This window comes from Dicentrarchus labrax, unplaced genomic scaffold, assembly GCF_905237075.1.
Source record: "Dicentrarchus labrax unplaced genomic scaffold, dlabrax2021, whole genome shotgun sequence".
NCBI classification, from domain to species: Eukaryota; Metazoa; Chordata; class Actinopteri; family Moronidae; genus Dicentrarchus; species Dicentrarchus labrax.
Window position 1 is genome coordinate 11,744,132 of NW_026136708.1, and position 20,973 is coordinate 11,765,104.

General features: G+C 40.8%; 1 protein-coding gene across 3 annotated transcripts in view; it reads left to right on the forward strand.

Moving 5' to 3' along the window:
- Positions 1-20,973, forward strand: part of ylpm1 (YLP motif containing 1) — a 26,934-nt gene continuing 5,961 nt past the window's right edge. The window contains exons 1-22 of one of the 3 annotated variants that reach the window (XM_051410010.1): positions 2-877; positions 1,933-2,160; positions 2,537-2,575; positions 3,198-3,386; positions 3,656-4,167; positions 4,395-7,040; positions 7,710-7,833; positions 7,974-8,118; positions 8,205-8,294; positions 8,396-8,573; positions 8,831-9,021; positions 9,260-9,414; positions 9,505-9,567; positions 9,737-9,856; positions 9,986-10,162; positions 10,247-10,330; positions 10,437-10,520; positions 10,849-10,923; positions 16,386-16,437; positions 17,289-17,410; positions 17,634-17,817; positions 18,394-18,704. In XM_051410010.1, coding sequence (XP_051265970.1) covers positions 296-877; positions 1,933-2,160; positions 2,537-2,575; positions 3,198-3,386; positions 3,656-4,167; positions 4,395-7,040; positions 7,710-7,833; positions 7,974-8,118; positions 8,205-8,294; positions 8,396-8,573; positions 8,831-9,021; positions 9,260-9,414; positions 9,505-9,567; positions 9,737-9,856; positions 9,986-10,162; positions 10,247-10,330; positions 10,437-10,520; positions 10,849-10,923; positions 16,386-16,437; positions 17,289-17,410; positions 17,634-17,780 — 6,003 coding nt within the window. In that variant the 5' untranslated portion in view covers positions 2-295 and the 3' untranslated portion in view covers positions 17,781-17,817; positions 18,394-18,704. Of the gene's footprint in view, positions 878-1,932; positions 2,161-2,536; positions 2,576-3,197; positions 3,387-3,655; positions 4,168-4,394; positions 7,041-7,709; positions 7,834-7,973; positions 8,119-8,204; positions 8,295-8,395; positions 8,574-8,830; positions 9,022-9,259; positions 9,415-9,504; positions 9,568-9,736; positions 9,857-9,985; positions 10,163-10,246; positions 10,331-10,436; positions 10,521-10,848; positions 10,924-16,385; positions 16,438-17,288; positions 17,411-17,633; positions 17,818-18,393; positions 18,705-20,973 lie in introns of those variants that run through there. The other 2 variants (XM_051410012.1, XM_051410013.1) reach the window with 2 other exon arrangements.

A 20,973-nucleotide genomic window follows, 5' to 3' on the forward strand; every position in this document is an offset into this window, starting at 1 on the left:
ACGTATTTCCGCTATCGGAGCGTGCCTTGACGTGAGGCAGAAGCCGCTCAACGATATCACTGTTTCTAAACGTTTTTGTAACATGCTTTCACAAGGCTGAACTTGCACATTTGTTTCGCTAACGGAGAGCTGTTTCTCACTACAGGTGTGAGCTTTATAATCTGTGTTTAATGCGGCCTGGCCCGGTCAGGAAATGGCTGTGTAACATTAGCTATCGGTCAGCTTTAGCTGTTAGCTTAGCCACTCGGGCTGTATGTGAGCACAAAGGCCGTGTACACATCCTCGCCTCCTGATAATGTACCCCTCCTGGGGAAATTTTGGTGGCCCCCCATCGCAAAACTATGGAGCCCCGCCTGGGCCCCGTAAGCCGGGTGTTGGAGGGCACGCCGGCCCGGCAGCGGGGTTCGGCGGCTTCGAGGCCCCATCCAGCGGCTCGCTGTTCTCCAGCCTGCAGGAGCAACACCTCCAGCAGATGCAGCAGCTGCAGATGCTGCACCAGAAACAGCTCCAGTCTGTGTTACATCACGGCAGCAACGCTAATGCTTACGGCGGTATACACTCTGGTGGGATTTCAGGGACACAGTGGCACCCAGAAGGACCAGGACATTCAGAAAGTGGTGTTGGGGCTCCGTCGTTTTATAAACAAGACGAGACTGCTGCTCAGCCGACGAGAGCCCCCGCTGCTCCTCAGCAGGGTCACCCACAGCCGCCTCCTCCACCGCAACCGCAGCCCAACGATCCCCAGCCGGTTCCTCCTCCTCCAGAGCCCCCGTCAACAAAGCCCCCGTCAACAAAGCCACCGGAGAACAGTGCTCTCAAAGAGGCCAACAAGAAACCTCCAGCCACGACAGAAGACGACAAATCATTACCTTTGCAGGTAATGTCCAGCCAGAAATGACCCACCTTTGGAGGCTGTCTGTGTGTTATTTAAGTTTCATTTATCTAGTATATTAGCCATTAAATGGGTTAATGATTGTCTCTGTCCTGGTTTGCTGACAAAATATTTCATTGTTGTGCAGACTAATACTTAAATATATTGTGTGCAAGTATGATACAGTGGGAGAGAAGTGATGAATCGAATATGGCTGAAGCTGAACCAGTGCAACTAGGATAATACTTTGTAATCCAGACTACCATAACTCATTCACTGAGTCTCAAACACATAATCACTGGCAGTGGGAACTAGGAATGTCTCAAGTATCCGCATGAACTGGATCAGAACTATTACTATAGTTAATATAGAACTAGAGTTATTTTTTAGTGTATAAATATACATATATATGTATGTGTATATATTTATCAAATATAAATACTGACTGAACTTTGTTACAGTAAATTGATGCTGAAGTTTTGTTCCCTGTGATCAAAGACTATCAACAGATAATTTCAAAATCAAAGAGTAGATAATCAGTGAAAGTGCTTGAATGCTGTCTTTTAATGGATGAAAAAAGTGAGGATATTCTTCACCTCCACAACACACATTTTGAGAGCTGCGCCTCGATAATGCAGTTAGTCAGGGAGTTGTTTCGATACACATATCAGCATTGGAAATTCCTCTAATACGGCCAAAAATGCCGTATGGGGTATTGGTGAGTACACATCTGAGCACCAATCCAATACCATGTAATTCATTTTTATTTTTTTCCTAGGAAAGCAAAGTCTTGACACACCCTACTCTGACAAAGGGTTTAACTTGAGCCAGTCCATACAACAACGATACCAATCACAGAGGCTTAGTAGCATCTGCTTGTTAAAACACAGAGACACAGAGATTTGTTAGTACAACTAACATTGTTCAGTCAGGGCTTGTAAAGGACGTGTCAGTATGTTTGTGTGCAAGTTACTGGACTACAGTAAGTGTACAAATGAACAAAGAACAAGGGCTCCTTATGTGTTTTGTCTGACACATGTCCTTGTAAATGTTTCACTTAGGAGCAACAGCAACTCTGGTACAAACAACATCTTCAAAACCTACAGAAGTTAAAGCAAGAGAGAGCCAAACAGAATCAGAAAGAAGGTGATGGACCCGCGCCACCACCACCGCTCCCGGGCCAAATGGTTCCTCCTCCCCCTCCATCAGAACCACCTAAAGGCATACCTCCTCCACCGCCTCCAAAAGAGGAGCCACCAGCACCACCTCCTCTTCCAGACGATATAAGGGTAAGAATTCTTAAAATGTTACACAGTTGTTTATATTCAACTCCTCAGCTCAGCCCTGCCTGAGCTGCAGCTAGCATAACACACCCAAATCTCCGACTGAACTGTTGGTGGTTGAGTTGCATTGTGGGTAATGTAGGCCCTATGTTTTGACAGGGAATTGATTCCTGTAGTGAGTAGTTTTTCTGTACTGAAATAAATGACACCACCATGTTAATCATTTTATTACTGTTTATTGCTTTTTGCAATGTATAGCTTTTTTTGTTAGTTCTGTATTTAACAGCCTCTAAGAACAAACCAGTTTTAAGATGAGTATACAAGAGATCTTAGATTATTACTGGATCTAAACATTGTTTATATTGTTTGCATGAATTTACAGAGTGAAAATGTAGGAAAATCACCTACATTTACAGACACAGTAAGTTCCACCATCCACTCTTCCATCACCATCATGTCCATAGATACCCCAGTTCTTATGATGCCATGTTATGGATGTGTGAAATGTATTCATCTTTCCCCTTGTGATGGTGATAATAATCTATAAAACTATGATAATAATCCCTGATCCCCAGTGTAAATTACAGAAGTGAAATTAATGCACTTCTGTATATATTTTTACCCTCCTCTTGTTTGTACAACTGACTGGGAATGATTTTTTAAGTGTCTGTGCCAATATGTGTTTTGGAAACCCTTGCTTTCCGGATGTTAATATATTTACCAAGAATGTTTTTTGCAAAGTAAATTGTATAATAACAATAAATGAGCATACCATCATTTTGTGACAGCCACAGAAAGCTGTTTAACAACTTTGTTCGTTTGTTTGGTGTTATGGAAACAATGTGAGCAGTACTAAATAAGTATTGAGCTTTGATGCCCTGGCCTGTTGGACCAATGTGAAATACGTTCATAGTAGTGTCTTGCATCCATCTAAAGAAATTGTCATCCTTTCCATCACAAACTACCCTCAGTTATGTCAGACATTTTCTGTTTGAGTTACAAAAATATGCTTTGCTCTAATCTGGCCTCGTTTATGTTCACAGCCCGAGGTTCCACAAGACCCAGAAGAAGCCGCCCGCCTTCAGCAGTTACAGGCCGCAGCAGCGCAGTGGCAACAGGTGCAGCAGCAGAGAGCAGGTTTACAGTACCAGGCTCTCATGCAACAGCACGAAAAGCTTCAGCAGATCCTGGAAAAATACCAACAGCTTATTCAGCAACCTGCAAATCTACAGGTATGTAAATGGTAGTTTCGTTGACAGCTAGTCTCTTCCTGGTTGTTTTCCCTGGTCTAAAGATGAAAATGAAAATGAAAGGTAAAAAACGTATGTATGTTTAGTGGAACCAAAAGTAGGTATAAGAGTGTCTAGAAAACCCATACGTTTTCATTTTTACATGCAGTGTAAAAGTATATATATATATATATATATATATATATCTGTGCATATATGATAATACCGGAACCAAAAATAAAACATATTTCTCTCACTGTCCTTTATTGCAGTCAATGTCTCCTGAGATGCAGCTGAGGCACTATGAAATGCAACATCAGCAGTTTACAGCTTTATTCCAAGACTGGGACCGCACCTTCGTTCTGTGGTATGAACAGTTTCAGACCTATCCTCATAAAGACCAACTGCAGGACTATGAGCACCAATGGAAGCAGTGGCAGGAGCAGATGAATGCCACCAATGCCCACCTTCAAGAAAGGGTGGCTGCTCTCACTGCTATGGTGCCATTTGCGTCAAGCCAGTATAATAGTGGAATGATCGGACAATATGGCCAGTTCCCTGGACAAGATGTACAAATTCAGCAGCAGTCAGTAAAACCGGGTGTGGAGCATTCCCCTGTTGCTGCTGGTCCCAGATCTGAAGGTCCACGGCCTGCTGGCTTTGGGCAGAATTCAGAATCGCCTGCTGGACCCCCTGTGAGAGGAGGGGGCCCTGCCAGCTTGGTCAGACCCCCAGGCCCTCCCAGTGTTCAACCACCAAACTTCAACAGCATAAGAGGTCCACGGTCAGTAGGCATTGTTTCGTACTACTGCGATTGGCATTTTATATAAAAAATTGTGACAGTTGATAATTGATTTTCCAAAGAAAAAATGTTGTTGATGTACCTCATCTTTACAATGTGTAATGTTTTATATTGCTAATTAGCTAATTAATTACGTAATTAATCACTTGAAATCAAAGCTTATTTTAATAATGATGTTTTCTGACCATTTTTGTTCCTTCTGTTTCCAGTGGAAACAACCCTAGATTTGATCAGCCACAGCAGCGCTTTGATGGTCCCCCGAGGTTCGACCAGCCACAGCAACGCTTTGATGGGCCCCCAAGGTTCGACCAGCCACAACAGCGCTTTGATGGGCCCCCAAGGTTCGACCAGCCTCAACAGCGCTTTGATGGTCCCCCAAGATTCGACCAGCCACTGCAGCGCTTTGATGGTCCCCCTCGATTTGACCAACCGAGGCACCGCTTTGATGGTCCCCCCAGATTTGACCAACCACGCCAACGTTTTGATGGTCCCCCAAGATTTGACCAACCTCGATTTGGGCAGCCGTCTAGGTTTGAACAGCTCCCAAGGCACCCTGGTCCCCCTCCTCGTTTTGAACGGCCACCTGTCCTCCAACCAATACAACAGCAAGGTCCCCAAGCTAATACAGAACTAGCCACTAAACAACCTGCCAGTATTGACTCTAAGACTCCAGGAAAATCAGCTGGGCAGCCACAATCTGAAAAACAAAAAAGTGAATCAGAAACAGATAAGAAGACGAAGCCTGAAGACTTGACAGATGATAACTTACTAGGAGCTGATGGCTTTTTTGTCCAAGATGACCCCATTCCTCAAACATTAAAAATAAACTCAGAGCCTGCTGAACCTGATGGCAATAAAGCGCCTAACAGCAGTGAAAAGCCCAAGCCTGTTAACAGCAAGCCCATAACTACTCCTTCTACTGTAGCACCTAAAAATACTGCTGCACAAAATCCCCTCAAACCAGATGGACCATCGACAAACAGCAAACCCCCACCGGCTCCGAAGCCCCCTGGAATCCAACAGGAGCCACAAGCTTCTGGACCAATACAGTCAAGACCAGATCCTCCAAGGCCTCCTCCTGGTAGGGGACGAGGCCAGCCCCCAGGTCAAGTGCATGGACGAGGACGTGGCCAGGGCTGCGGGGAGTTCAGTGGACCAAACACTGGACCGATGGGGGAGAAGATGGGAGAAATGTCTTATGACTACATGCCACCTCAAGAGGACTTGGGGATGCCAGAAGAGCAGGCAGAGTATCACTGGCAAGATCCTTCATATGAGGAGTGTGGTGGTGGGGAATCGCAGGTGCCCCCTGAAGAAATGTGGATGCCAGAGGAACATCACTTCCCAACTGACGACGACTATTATGAAGAGTCGATGGGAGGACCCCCTATGGGGAGAGGAGGTCCCCCAATGATGAGAGGAGGCCCCCCAATGATGAGAGGAGGCCCGCCTATGGGCCGCGGTGGACCGCCTATGGGCCGCGGTGGACCGCCTATGGGCCGCGGTGGACCGCCTATGGGCCGAGGGGGGCCGCCTATGGGTAGAGGAGGACCACCGCCAATGGGAAGAGGGGGACCACCGCCCATGGGAAGAGGAGGACCACCTCCAATGGGAAGAGGAGGACCACCCCCTATGGGAAGAGGAGGACCACCTATGGGAAGAGGAGGACCACCTATGGGTAGAGGAGGACCACCTATGGGAAGAGGAGAGCCAATGGACAGACACTGGGAAGAACCTGAGTCAGCAGAGTACTCCGAGGAAGGGAATCCTTACTGGGGAGAAAGGAGACCACCAATGAGAGGCATGAGACCCCCGTTTCCACCTGGCCGGGGTCGTCCCCCACGTGGCCATCCTGGTTTCATGCACCAAGGACGAGGACGTCCCCCTCACCCACCACATGGGCCAATGGATCATGAGCCATTAGGTCGTGGAATGGACACAGATGATACCGAAATGGATCCAGCAAGGCACCCCATGTACCACGGACATGACCCTCATAGCCATCCTATGCATCCCGACGCAGGAAGAGGCAGGCATCGCGTGCCACCGCCACCTCATGAAATGATGGATCCTATGGAGGAGCCATTGTACGATGAAGGGATGGAGAGAGATTTGGAGTGGCAGCCACCACATGGTAGAGGCCCTCCGCTGCCTCCACATGAGATAATAGACAGGGGGGGAATAAGAAGGCGGCCTATGGGTCGAGGAATGGCTAGAGGCATGTGGCGGCCAGCTCCAACACATGAGGAATATGAGGAGGGATATAATGAGGGTTACGTTGAGGATTATGGTCACGGGGAATACGGGTATCGCTGGCGGCCACCACAGGACTATCCTCCTGACGACTATCGGCATGAGGCCAAGTACTTTGAGCCTGAATGGGACAGAGAGCGTGCTCCTCCTGAGAGGGACTTTCCCCCTCGCATACCACAGCCAGAGCCTTACAGAGATGGCCATTGGCTAGAGGAAAGAGATAGAGGGCACCCATATGATGAGCATGACAGGGGAAGAGGTGAACTTAGAATCCGTGAATACAGGGATGAGCCTCCATACCGGCAGGAAGAGTCACCATACCCACCACAACCATCTTCAGAATGGGATAGGCCTTCAAGACTTCCTCCACCACCAGAGAGAGGGTATCCCGCTGACTATGAAGATCGCAGAGGTCGCTATGAAGAGCACAGGGAAGAGAATATTTTGGATAAACCTCCATCTTTACCCCTTGCTGCACCTGTCACTAACTTGCCAGAGAGTTCAGGTGATCCACAAGGAACAAGTGGAGCAAATGTACTTGCTCTCTCCCAGCGTCAGCATGAGATCATCTTGAAAGCGGCTCAAGAGCTTAAACTTATAAGGTAACTTCAAGGCTTTCATCATTGGTTAATACATTATATGCGAGGTTCACACAAATTAAATTCTGACTTATCTAGAGGAATCTATGCAGATTGCAGTGTTATTGTTTGCCTAGGCTTTGAAATGTTCACCTCTGCCACCCAGAAACAGTTGAGATGAATTGAATATTAATGGTTCTAATCCACAAATGTCAACAAGTTCAGCCCACATGCCTTTGCATACTGCAGTGATCAAAGTGAATGGCTGTTTTATTAAAGGTCGATCACTGGGTCTATTTAAAGCCTTATGTTTATAGTGTATACACACACCTACACCTCTGTCTCACACACCGGCTGCCACACCCCCGTCTCTCTCTGCTCCTCTGTCCATATACAGGCTGTATGTGTCTGTTCCGTTACTTTGTTGGTAAGCAGTAAGTTTTATGAAGTTACCTGCGAAACACAACTCACGTTTTGAATGATTTCACAGCAGCCGGTGAGCCACGCGCTAACGAGGAGGCCTGTTAATAATTTGCATGTAAAACATCCCACAGATAGGGTCTCTCTCTCTTTGTTTTAAGTGTTTGCAAAATGCCAAAACGAGTCAGTTTATTTTACTTACTTTACTTTATGGTCAAATAGATTTTGTAAAACTTTTAGGTGAACTTAACTTATATTTTTGTATGTCTACAGGGAGTTGCAGGAGGGGAAGACACCTGGTACTGAACCTCAAGCTGCATCAGCTGACATCCTGCCTGAGCTTCCTGCAGGTCTTCTTGGTTTGGAGATCCCACCGGAAGTCAGGAATGTTCTTAAGGTAATCTATATCTAGTAATACTTAGTTATTTTAGCCCCATTAGTAAGAGTCCATTTCTGTAAGAATGGCGATCATTTACTCATTTACTGTAATTTTGTATATAACTGTTATATGTATCCTTACAAATCTGTCATCCTTAGGGCATGACTGCAGCCGCAAAGACAACTGTAACAGAGTCTGCGTCTTGGGATAGTAAGCCTTCTGCCACAGATTACCAGTCATCTCTCTCTGCTGCACCCACACCTACAGTTATGCCAAAGACTGTGGATTATGGGCATGGGCATGGTATGAGCCAAGATCAACACATTTTAACAGATGAAACAGGTCAAGTTGTAGGGCTTTGTTGGTGACATTAACGCTCAATGTTTCAGAGCCTGGAGCCACCGTTGAGCGGATCTCTTATGGTGAGAGAATTGTGTTGAGGCCTGACCCACTGCCCTCCGACAGGGGCTATGAAAAAGGTGAGTTTCAGTCTGTAATTCTTATCTTTCTCCTCCTAAACAGAGCTTGCTCTTGCAATTTTCTAACCATTGTTCATTGATGAACTATTTCATTCTCCTAGAACCTCTTGGTCCCAGAGATCCTTACGGCAGAGACCCATATTATGAAAGACGATCCGACCCTTACATGGACCGCCGGGAGTACAGTAGAGAGAGGGAATTATACAGAGAGAAGCTTCCTGAATATGAAAGGGAAAGATATGAGAGGGAGCGCTATCCCCCAAGAGAAAGAGATGACAGGTAACGTGTTTCCTCAATGGCTCTAACATCCTTTTTTTCCGAACTATGGGGAAGTGCACTGCTTCCAACCATATGTAATATTCTTTTCTATTTGTCTTTGTTTTGTTTTATTTTTGATTCAAGCACACAGTCCGTGGTTGAAGAAAGGTACTATCACATTGTGTTATACATTGTGATTAGTCATCAGTGTGTGCCAGTTTGAAACAAGAAATTCTATTTGACGAAATGAAACGTAATAATGCGCCTCCTCTGTGTAGATCTCCACTGGCGCATCCTTTACGCTCAGGATACAGGGAGAGAGAGCGGGAGCTTCGAGAGAAGGAGCGAAGTGGAAGTCGTGATCGAGACGAACATTATGGAAGGCCTGGCTACGATAGACCTCCGTACGAGCGCTCTGGTCTTGACCGCAGCGGGCCTGAACGTTACGGCCATAGCTCCTCACCTTACGGTATGTTCAACCCTACATCTGTTAACAGACGTGTGTTCACGTACTTCACCTGTGTTTGATAGAATTTCACTCTTCAGACTTAAATCATAAATTAATTTCTAATTAACTAAAATGACCTTTGTTGCTTGATAGAGGGTGTAGTCAAGAACAATCTGCAACCAGTAAAACTAAATCTATAACGGGTAAAAAAAATAATCCAGTTCAGAGAAATACTTGAATTTCAACTAATATCATACAGTGGACAGAAGAAGTTATCAAGAGGACCGAGGGCCTGCCACTGCACCACCCCTCCCACCTCCACCTCAGCCACCCCCACGAGTCGAGAAGAAGCCAGAAATCAAAAATATCGACGACATCCTCAAACCACCTGGCAGATTATCGCGGCCTGAAAGGGTACTACTTACTGCTGTAATGATTCATGATGTAACAATATCATATTGTTAGATGTATAATATTGAGTACTCAAGTAATGTATTTTAACAGATTGTCATCATAATGAGAGGGCTTCCAGGAAGCGGAAAAAGCCATGTTGCAAAACTCATACGGGTGAGTGGAACATAGTGTAATGTTATTTATAATTTACTGTAACTAAACTCTAACAACAACAACTCAGACCCTCCCCAAAATATGTTTTGACATCAATAAATGTTACAACTTTTTCTAACAAAATAGAAATATGAAAACTTTGCTTTTAAATCTCGTTGACATTATTCAGGATAAGGAAGTCGATTGTGGTGGTGCACCTCCAAGAGTTCTTGTTTTGGACGACTATTTCATGACGGAGGTTGAGAAAGTTGAGAAGGACCCGGATACAGGGAGGAGGGTCAAAACCAAGGTAAGTCTGACGTGCAACAATAACAAAGTGGTGCCAAAGTACACAATTGGAAATTGAAGTCTGTGAGCAGCATCAACTATTATTGTAAACATTAGAAACAATGTAATACAAAAAAATATATTCTTGCAGGTTCTTGAGTACGAGTATGAGCCCGAGATGGAGGATACCTACCGGAGCAGCATGCTTAAAACATTTAAGAAAACTCTGGATGATGGCTTTTTCCCCTTCATCATTTTAGACACTATTAATGACAGGGTTAAACATTTCGATCAGTTCTGGAGTGCAGCCAAAACGAAAGGCTTTGAGGTGAGTTGTGTTCATGAATGAGTCAAAACAATGTTTCTCCAATCAGCCCTGTGCTAAAGAGGTTTTTGTTTTTCTTATTTCAAGGTGTACGTGGCTGAAATCACCGCAGACACTCAGACTTGTACAAAGAGAAACGTCCATGGGCGCACGCTTAAGGATATAATGAAGGTCTGTAAACCCTGTTAGCCCTTTCAGATACATTTATAACAAGAGTGTAGTCAAATAAAGCTCATACATAAAACATACACATTCTAATGGAACATTTTGCACACAGATGTCCAACAACTGGGAGCCTTCGCCACGTCATATGGTGCGCTTGGATGTCCGGTCCCTGCTTCAGGATGCTGCTATAGAGGAGGTGTGGTCTTTAGCCCATGACTGTTCTCATAATATCATAGTTACCTTTATCAGTAACCGAGTAGTCTTTCATATCTACACACTTTGGTTTAGTGCTGTGGTTCTGGCTGAACCAATTATCATTCTTGTGTGTGTGTTGGGGGGGGCGTGGACTCATTTGTAGTTCTTTAAACTAATTACAATCATCTTCGCATGCTTAGCCCAGGATGCAGCTGCAGTTCTTTTAAAATAGTGTTGGAAGAAAGTCGAGGGAGAGCAGGATTGCTACTGAAAAAGTAGGCAGGCCTGACTAGTAACTGAGCCAAACTAACATATGCGTCTGTTATTAGGTTGAAATGGAAGACTTCAATCCTGATGACGAGCCCAAGGAACCCAAGAGAGAGGAGGAAGAAGAGGGTGATCTGGTAGGACAAAGAAAGCTTAAATTTATAGTCACATACGTAGTTTTTAGAATCATTTCCACTTATTTATATTTCCATCTACCACATAAGGTTTTTCCAGTAAGTTAATATCAGCCATTAGTCTTTTAATCATATTGTTTTGTTTATTGAACAGGTGAGTTTTAAACAGATACAATTTACAAAATGGTTTAAATTCAAAGGAAATCTTAGCTTAATTTATTCTAACATATTTTGTGTAGTTGAATGTTTATGTGATAATTATCAGATTTACAAGGAAGACCATGTCTGAATAGAGGAAATATGACAGTCAAAATCCTGTCAATCTTAAAATTAAGTCTGTTAACTAAACAAGCAAGCTGCAAGGGTTTCTGTTTAGATATTTCATTCATCTTATTGTTCAATACTTGAATTTGAAATAATTTTCATCTTAACATCAAGTTTTAAAATTCATATGGTTGCTTAAAGTACCACCATCAGGAAAAGTGTTTACCATTGTGAATGTTCACATTTCCTTTCACAATAAGGCACATTTTCATCTAAAGACTGAATTTAACAAAATAAGCTTTTTAATTTAAAATTAAAAAAAAATCATAATTGAACACGGCAGCATTGAAAACATGGCTGCTTAATCTGTTTTTTAAATTTCTTGTTCTTGCTCAATAATTTTTTATTATGAAATTACAATTAAGTTCTGACATTTCAAAATATAAACATGAATGACATTTATTTTTCTGCCAAATAAATTTTACAAAGATGACGTGAACATTGCTTTTGATATCAATGAAAACGTACAGAAACATTTATATTCACACACTTCAGTGTTGTCTTGGCTCCGATTTTGATACATTTTCAAGTCAGATAATAACTTTTCTTATGTTGAACAACTATTCTGGTGAAATTTGAACAAATTATAGAAAAGTTAAAATGTAAAATTTTGTCACAGACTTCCTAATATCATTTAGGTTGCAGTGAAAGATTCTCCTCAGTTGTACCGACATTTAAATGAAACCTTTTGAAACTGTAGCACTAGTAAGATTTTGAAAGTTTCAAAACGTAAATGTTTCCTATAGTACGACCTTCAGGGGGACTTCCTCCATGTGTCCTTTTCATTAGAAGGAAGGAAGAAGGAAGAAAAAACCCAGCAGAAATGCACAATTGTCTAATAATGAAACACCTAACAACACAATCGCTTCACCTTTAAGCAGCTATAATTAGTATTTTTTATAATAATGTATCAGATGACAATGTGACGACAGTGTGAGAAAGGTAGCTCGTAGTGATGAACTCTCACCTGAATCTGCAGCTCCACTCAACTTTAAGAAGCTTTCTAGTGAGTTTCAGCTCATTCTTTAGCTGTCTGTCCCACAACTGTTTTGGTTCACTTGGTTTAATAATGTAATTTTTGTTTTTTGTGTGTCAAATATAAACCTCCTTACATTTTACAATTTATTTTTTCTTTTCCATGCAGAGGGCAAAGAGATTATTGAACCAGTCTTATTAATTAAACTGTAGGCGTCATTGGTATAAATGGCTCGAAAGTGTAAGTGCAAATGAAATGCATAAATAGCAGGATTGGTCTCCAGTTGACATTATAAAATATTTTACAATGCACAGTGACTCATCTAAAAACAGTCAAACTTGAAGGTCTGCATGCATTTATAAAAAAGCAAAACTGCATTTATTCTGTCTCTGGACAGATAAAGAAGTAGTTTGTCTCAACTAAAAAGTTCATAAAACCTTAAACCTTTTCTGTAAAGGTTATTAATGTGTGGTTCAGAATGAACAACCAAATATATTAAATATTATTCATACAATTCTGTTGTTTTTTAAATACACTTTATTACTGTTTGGTAATTGTTTCATAGTAATTGACTGATGTTTTTTAGCTTCTCCTAAAAAAAAGCTTCATATATGAAAATTGTTGGCAGTATTATATTATCACATATACAGTACGTGTGTGTTTGTTTGTTTTAACTTTAGTATAATACAAACATTAGATAATCTCCCACTCTTATTAACTGATAGAAAAAAAATTGTTAAACATTTGGAGCCGAAAAGGTTTCCACAACCTGTAACTACAGTAGAAAATTACAATTTTGCGCAGCTTGTAGTTCTTCATACAATTTAAAATCAGACAATTTAATGTCTGCATTGTTTATTATTCCCTGTATTATTTACAATGACAACTTTCTTTAAACGTGACAACATTTTGACATGACTGTAGTGTGTGTAAACAACAAACAAAATCAACTGTGATTTTTAGATATAATATTTTTAAATGTATGTTACCCTATAGGTTGAACTAAGAGCTCAATGAACACTCACTTTAGAAAATGTAATATTTCTGATTTATTAGCGGAATAGGCAGTGAAACATAGTTTGTTGTGTTATTTGTTGAAATATTTGATACTGCAGTTGCTACACCATGAACATTAAGTCATTGATTCATAAGAGAAACACCTCTTTGAGGATCCTTCATTCAACTGATTAAAGGATGAAAATCAAATAGTTTTTTAACTAATTCAAAATAGTGACTGAATGTGAACTCAGTGTTACCAAACAAAGCCATTCTCAAATGCTGGGCAACGGCCCATTGGTGGGCCTCAGCGCGCCATCAATTGGGTAGTTGAGGCAGTGCTAATGCCACATGGTTAGATCAAAATTATTATTTTCTGCATTTATTTTGGTAAAACAGCAACTTATTTTTTATATCAAAATGTGTTCAAGAACTAATATAATTAAGAAATGTCAAATTAAAATGCAGAATTTCAATGACCAGTTTGAATATCACCAATCACAACAGAAAATACGACAATGAATATAGAATAGAATGAAAAGAATATTGTATGGAAAAAATATGCTGTTTCAGGGGCCCATGAATAAAAATGTAAAGCTGCTTTGATCATTGTTACTATCAGCCTGTTAAGACCTGCAGTTCTACACGTGCATGTCATCACCCAACGCTCCCTTTCATTGTGATTGACTTTGAACCCTGTGAAGTTTGATTGCTGACAGCTTCTAATATCCAGATACTTTTAAATAATAACAATTACAATAATCCCTTAAACCCTCATATAAAAACATATAAGAAGTTTAGATTTCTTCTTTTGTTCTAAATCTTTCTTGACATCTTAGTTAAATTATTGTGGATGAAATCAAGAAACATTTACAACAAAAGTTAGACATGGGCATATGTGTCTCATATAATGTAACATTAAGAATGATTTTAGTCTCTGCAGTAGTTTGATAATGGGTACTGTACAATGGATGGACTGTACATTTTAATGCGGAGCCAGCAGACATGAAACACTTAATGAGGCTAACTGAGCATGTTTGTTGTCCAGCACAAAACAACACTGTAAAGTCAATCTTGACGGAAAGAGTCCTCCATCAATCTTCCTGATACAAGGCACTATATGCTGGCTTCAAAATATAATGATTTATAATATTATAAATATTGAATTAATAATAAAAATGGTGAAATAAAAGTCTCTCAAATACCCCATTAAAACAGACAAGAACTTGAGGAACATCCTAGAAAAATCCTGCTGTGATATGATATCAAAAATCCTTGAGATCAAACATATGTTACCCAAGCGCATGTATTTAATCATGAATCTTAATTCATATTAACTTTAAAAAATCTTTGGAGCTAAATATAAAACGTATACGTATGTTACCTAAGGAAATGTGTTTAATCATCAATCAGACGATTGTTTTTAAAAAAATTCTTTCTTGAAATAAAGGTGGTGCTACACCATCTTACTCTGCTTTTGCACCGTCATCCCACTGTTTTAATTGACCACAACCCTCATCACAGTTGGATGTGGTCCGAAATTGTCTGTTGCACCCGTGACCACATCTAACGGTGATGTTGTGTTCCGCAGGAACGCACTGTGAAGTGCTTTACTGCACAGTGTGGACAGACCATGTAGCAGCTGCTACCTGGCAGTACAAGCTGGATATCCAGCCTGAATGTATTAGTATTTGTCAGTGTGAAAGTCTGTAGAGAGGTTGTGTGTTTTCTATGTGCATCATATATTTATGAATGATCCAAACAGACTCTGGAGTCTGTTGTCTTGTAAAGCAACAGTTTGCCTCCTTTCTTCAGCTTTAACTTTGAGCTTTGGTTTGTGTGTAAACTTAGCAAATGCTGCTGGAAGTTGAAATTCCATCAGTGTAACTTGACACTTTTATTACAAAGGAAAAAAAAACATTACAGTGTGAGCCTTTTTTAAATCTACAGAATAAATATATGTAAATATGTGTTTAAAGGTCCTTCACCTCCAACCTCCACCCACGCAGGTGTTTTCATGCCTGATTAGACTTCATGTCACTACTAAGTGGGCATGTACAGATTGTGCTTGATTGACGTCTCTGTGTCTTGCGAGTGCGCCCATCTTAAACCTGAGCAGAGGTCTAATCAGGAAGAAAAACAAAAAACACTTATATAAATTTTGTACAAAAATGAAAAAGGGTTAAAAATGTATACATACATTTCAGCCAATGTGGATTACTGATCCTAAAAGTTAAAGAAAACCAAACCAATTAATAAAATAGAGACAGCACAACTAATAATATTACCTATAAAAACAAATTTATGCATAAATATATTTTAGAATACATATTCAAATCAACTGGATTTTTCAGTTCTTAAAAGCTGGTTAAAACTTTATCCAGAGCTGCTGTCAAAACAACACAAGACCTCAAGCTCAAATTTGCACAATCATTTAAACCAGGTTTCACCCTGTTCGACTTCTGTGCAGATCAACACACAGGCAGGAGTAGATTAATGTTCATATAGTAAGACAACTTTTTTGATATTTTGGGACAAAGAATTAAGAGTAAGAAAAATATGAGGTAGGGACAAAAGCTGTGAAAAAAACAAATGTGTGGTTATTGGGCCTCTGAAAAGATTACAGAGATCGCAACTGTAATTTTATTTCACCACTTGTTGTGGAGGCTCTTTAATCTGTCGTATTATTGGGGGGGGATGTTTCTTATTTTATCTAAAACTATTCTTATAATTAATATCTCAGCTGGAATTAAAAGAGCATTGAGATTCAATTAGGTGGTCTTTAGTGTTGATCACATGATTATAAGCTCACAAGTGCAAACTACATGACTAGAGATTGAACTGCAGATAGAGGTTTGCTTGATGATCAATTTCGTTTAAGGAAAACACTACCTAATGTATGTTCTCCAAAGCAGAGCACAGCTAAGAACAACGGCTTGTTAGTTTCTCTCAACTTAAAAGATCAAAATGTTTGCATGCCAGTGTTGTATTATATGTCTTAACTAGCTACGTCACCATGCAGTGTCATCCTTCAGATGTCTTTGTTGTCTTTCAACTACTGATAAACCAGTCTCTTCTCTTTTCAGACCACCCCCGCTTTCTCTCTGCCTCTCTCATCCCTGTATCACTAAGATGTTTAACCATTGCAATGTTTCTTCATATAATTTAGGGCTACATTCCAAAAAGCAAATGGGAGATGGACACGTCTGAGGCAAAACTTGGTAGGTATTTGTCCTTGTTGGGCTTTATTTTATGACCGACTACCGCAGTTTATGTTTATGTCTTATAGCTGTGTATGTGGACTGAGCTCCCGGGTCTGAAAAGTGAAGCCAATGCGGGCGTGCCTTAAACTTGCATTCTTTCTAATGGTCAGCAGGGGGCGGCTCTACAGGTTGCAAAATTAAGTCTGATTGGATGGAGTCTTATGAGAAAACGATCCTACTTCTCACTTGATTTATTAACGAATTTATGTCTCAGTCGCTAGTTTCAAGTCTTTTTCAATACAGCTTGATGCTCATTTTGTAAATTATGATTCCCATTTAGAGTAAAACAGACAATAAAGTAGGGTATGTTTTAGGGCTTGACTACCTTGTGATTGACACACCAGGTACTCAGTCAGATCCAATCAGGATAGAGACGTAGCAATGCGTGTCCTGCCCAACTCCACACTCTGGTCCATATATGGTCACTTCTGGTTCCAAAAAACGAAGATGGCAACGACCATAACGCTAAACTTGAGGCTTCAAAAAACGGTAGTCAACACACCAATTGGTGATGTCACGGTAGGATTACACATGACCCTCTGTCTCTGTGCACACAGCATGACAACAACCTAAACTATTCTTGGTTGTTAACACACCAAAATAAAGCCCACTTTTGTTTTTATCTGAAGAAAACATGTCTTCATAAAGGGGTGAATGCACCGAGAGAATGAAAAGATGAGGTTGTACATATTAGACCAAAAAGTTGGAAGTGTTGAAGCTGGCCTTTTACATGAATGTTAGGATGATGCGGTTAACATTTTTATTTTGAGGGCAGAACTGACCTGAAAAGTAATCTTCCATTTATACAGACAAGTTGGACGGTTTGGGGAGCAGTGGGAAGAGGAAACGTGAAGACATGGCAGGCCTGGATGACTACCTTCAGCTGCCAGACGACTATGCCACACGCATGTCTGAACCAGGAAAGAAAAGGGTAAATTGACACTTTGACTACCGAGCTGTTGCTTTGGTCATCTCAATGAGTGTTTTCCATTTATGAAACAAGAAAATTCTATATGTAAAAATCCAGTTCATCCAGTTTGTATAAAAGACACCGTTTTTTTGTGTAATATTAAATGTTAGATAACATATCTCAAATTATGCTCCTTCATTCATTTCCTGGCCATAATAACTTGATGGCTCTCCTTTTTGTTAAGGTTCGATGGGCTGATCTTGAAGAGCAGAAGGATGCAGATAGAAAGCGCGCTATCGGCTTTGTGGTGGGTCAGACAGACTGGGAGAGAATAACAGATGAGAGTGGCCAGCTGGCACAAAGAGCTCTAAACCGTACGAAGTATTTCTAAGAAGATAATCTTATCCCCCTTTTCCCTTCATTTAAAGGTATGTACGTTCCCCTTTTGTGTAATGTTGTTAGGGTTGCTGTAGATGTCACTGATGGCTTAGATGAGTAATTATGTCTGTGTTTTGGTGATTAGTATTCAAATTCTAACTCTGTAAATATTTTCATAGTAATGCACCTTTTAATGACTTGATGAGGTAATGTTTGAGGCCATGTCCTCCATTGAAAATGTACTTCTTGTACATTTTGGCAACTTGTTTAATCCGGTTTTATCTTCATTGTTCAGCAAGCCATTCAAAAAGATTTGTATTACATTTCCAAGATTAAACGCAGTAAATAAAAGTGAATAAAATGCTGTGAATATTTTAAAAGTAACCTCACTAGGTTTGATTTGGGGCATTTCTTTTTACTGATGATAAACACCTGAAATGACCACTGTAATGATACAAATACAGCTGTAACAGCTCTTTACTCTGTATGAAGATCATATAAATCAAAATGTCTGTATATTCCTGAATCTATTCATTATAAAAGTTCTCCAAGTATCACATATAAAAGTTTAACTTGATTGTATCCAAGTCAATCCAGTATCCAATAATTTCTTTTCCTTTCTGCAGGTGTCCAGAATGTCGAAACACTGAAGCTTACATGAGACTCATCGAAGTGACATCACCAATAGTTATCAAATTCTTAGTTTTTTCATTGATAAGGATACGGTAGAGTTTTTTTCTTCTTCTCATTTTTAAACAGGCACTCTGCTTTTTCACCATTAAATGTGGGGTTTATGATTCAGTGCTTCTTCCTGTATTCTGCGTTCAGTCATGTTTCATGCTGTTTTATACTCTTCATGCTTTCTGTACTATATACCTGTAGCACTGTTTCTTGGTCCATGCATACTTAAAAAGACAATAAAAGTTTCATAAAATTACCTACTTGGGGAGTCTTTCTTGAGTTGTCGTTTGGGCTTCTTGTTGACGAACCCCAAAGTGTATATGCTCGCAAAACAGTGTAAGCAAAATGTGCTAGAAATTAATCAGGCTGAAGAATTATTTACATCTCACCGACACTTGTTTAGCCCCCATGCCATTTTAAGGACAACTATAATTAAAGCTGCAAGCAGCATTGGGCGGGACCTTGCCATCAATTTATGTCGGGGCCTGCACGGCGGTCGCCTGCCGCAGCCGCGCCATGCCACGTCACCTCACTCCCAAGCCCTCATCGCCAGAAGCTGAGGGAGACCATTGTACGTTGTCTCGCATTACAGACACCATGCAAAAGACTTAGGCTTTCATAACGAGACTCTTCACTGCGAAACATGGAAATTCCGCACCACGCCACAAACATGCTGTTTGACACAGTAAATATTTGATTGACTTCTGATCACCTATGTGTCTAGATTGCAGTGATCGAACTTGAAGTCAGTCCGATAAAATCTGTAGGAGTTTGTTCAAATTGAAGCCCTGAAATGCCGGAAATGGCATCACAGCTTGACATTCGATTCAAGCTGGCCAACTATGACAGCACGCCACAGACACACCCTTCAACACACAGTCACAAATAGCACAACTTTTAATAAGCAACATTTTTCAAGTGTACTGTCCAATTTTGAAGCAGATCTGATAAATTCCCTAGGAGTTTGTTCGTTCAAATATAAGACCATGGAATTCAAAATGGCCAAATTTGACGGCACGCCATGGACACGCCCTTCAACGTACAGTCGCAAATAGCACAGCGTTCAGTCAGCAGTATGTTTTTTAAAGTATGTATTTTTTCGGCTTTTATTGTCTTTATTATAGTGACAGCTGAAGGCCGACAGGAAAGGGGGGCAGAGAGAGAGGGGATGACACGCAGCAAAGGGCCGCAGGTCGGATTCGAACCCTCAGGAAAATGTTTTGACTGTACTGAAGTCGAGCCGATATAACCTGTAGGAGGAGTTAGTTAAAATAGAAGCCCTGAAATGCCAGAAATGCCATCACAGTTTGACATTCGATTAAAAATGGCCAACTTTGACGGCACGCCACTGACACGCCCTTTAACGTACAGTCGCAAATAGCACAGCGTTCAGTGTGCAACATTTTTTGACTACTGACCAATTTTGAATAGATTCGATAAATTCCCTAGGAGGAGTTCGTTCTAATAGAAGGTGAAAAAGTGAAAATGACAAACAAAATGGCCGCAGAGACTAAAAAAATCTAAATCAAAATAGCCGACTTCCTGTGGGGTTTGGGGTATGGGTCCAAGAGGCTTTTCTGTAGGTCTCAGCACTGCTTTGTTGAAATTCTGTAAGGGGCGCTACAAACACAACAAACACGATTTTTGGTATGTCAGCTACAGGCACCAGTCTACACGTGCCCTGTGAATTTCATATTCATAACTTTTACGGTCTCCACACAGTGATTTACACTGCCACCAGAGCGCCACCTAGTGGTGGATTGTTGACACATTTTTTAGCAAGCCTCAGGGAGCCATTGGCAAGCATCGTACCAAGTTTCGTTTTAATCACACGTGCCCATGTGGAGATATAAACTTCTTCATTATGCGCCACTTCCTATTTCCACCATAATCTACAGAAAGTGCTAATTTTATAACATGCTTATTTTTTTAAATATCAAAATACTTTAATTAGTTTTTTTTGCCAGGACAGTCTCCAGATGCTATGTGATAAGTTTCATGCGAATCGGACAAAGGCACATGGATGGAACACTCAAATGTAGTTGGACATTTTGCGCTTTAGCGGGAAAAAAATCTAGGTGAAAGTGAGCGTGGCCCATATTGGGAGATGCAGCTCCTTTCACCGAACGTGTGGATATAGGTTTTTTGAATGTGAGACAAACGATGTAGGAGTTATTAGCCTAAACTTACTTTTCTTAATAGTAGCGCCACCTAGATTGTCACGCATAGAATATCCAATTTTTTACCAGGCCTGGCCACTTTGCCAAATAAAATACATCCTAAGTATATGTTCAGGGGGTCAAAAATGCAGTGAACGTTTCCCACAAATAATAATAACTTAAGCAAATAGAGACCTCACAGTGTTTGACACTGGCGTGGTTCACTGTATGCTGTATTGTTATGTTAGGAGAATAGAAGTAAGAGAGTATATAGGGTAACATGAAAGTTTGTTTTTTACCAACTTCTGTGTTGGTTTGAAGAGAAACTTAAAGAGGCTGTTTTATTTTATTATGTTCAGCTTCATA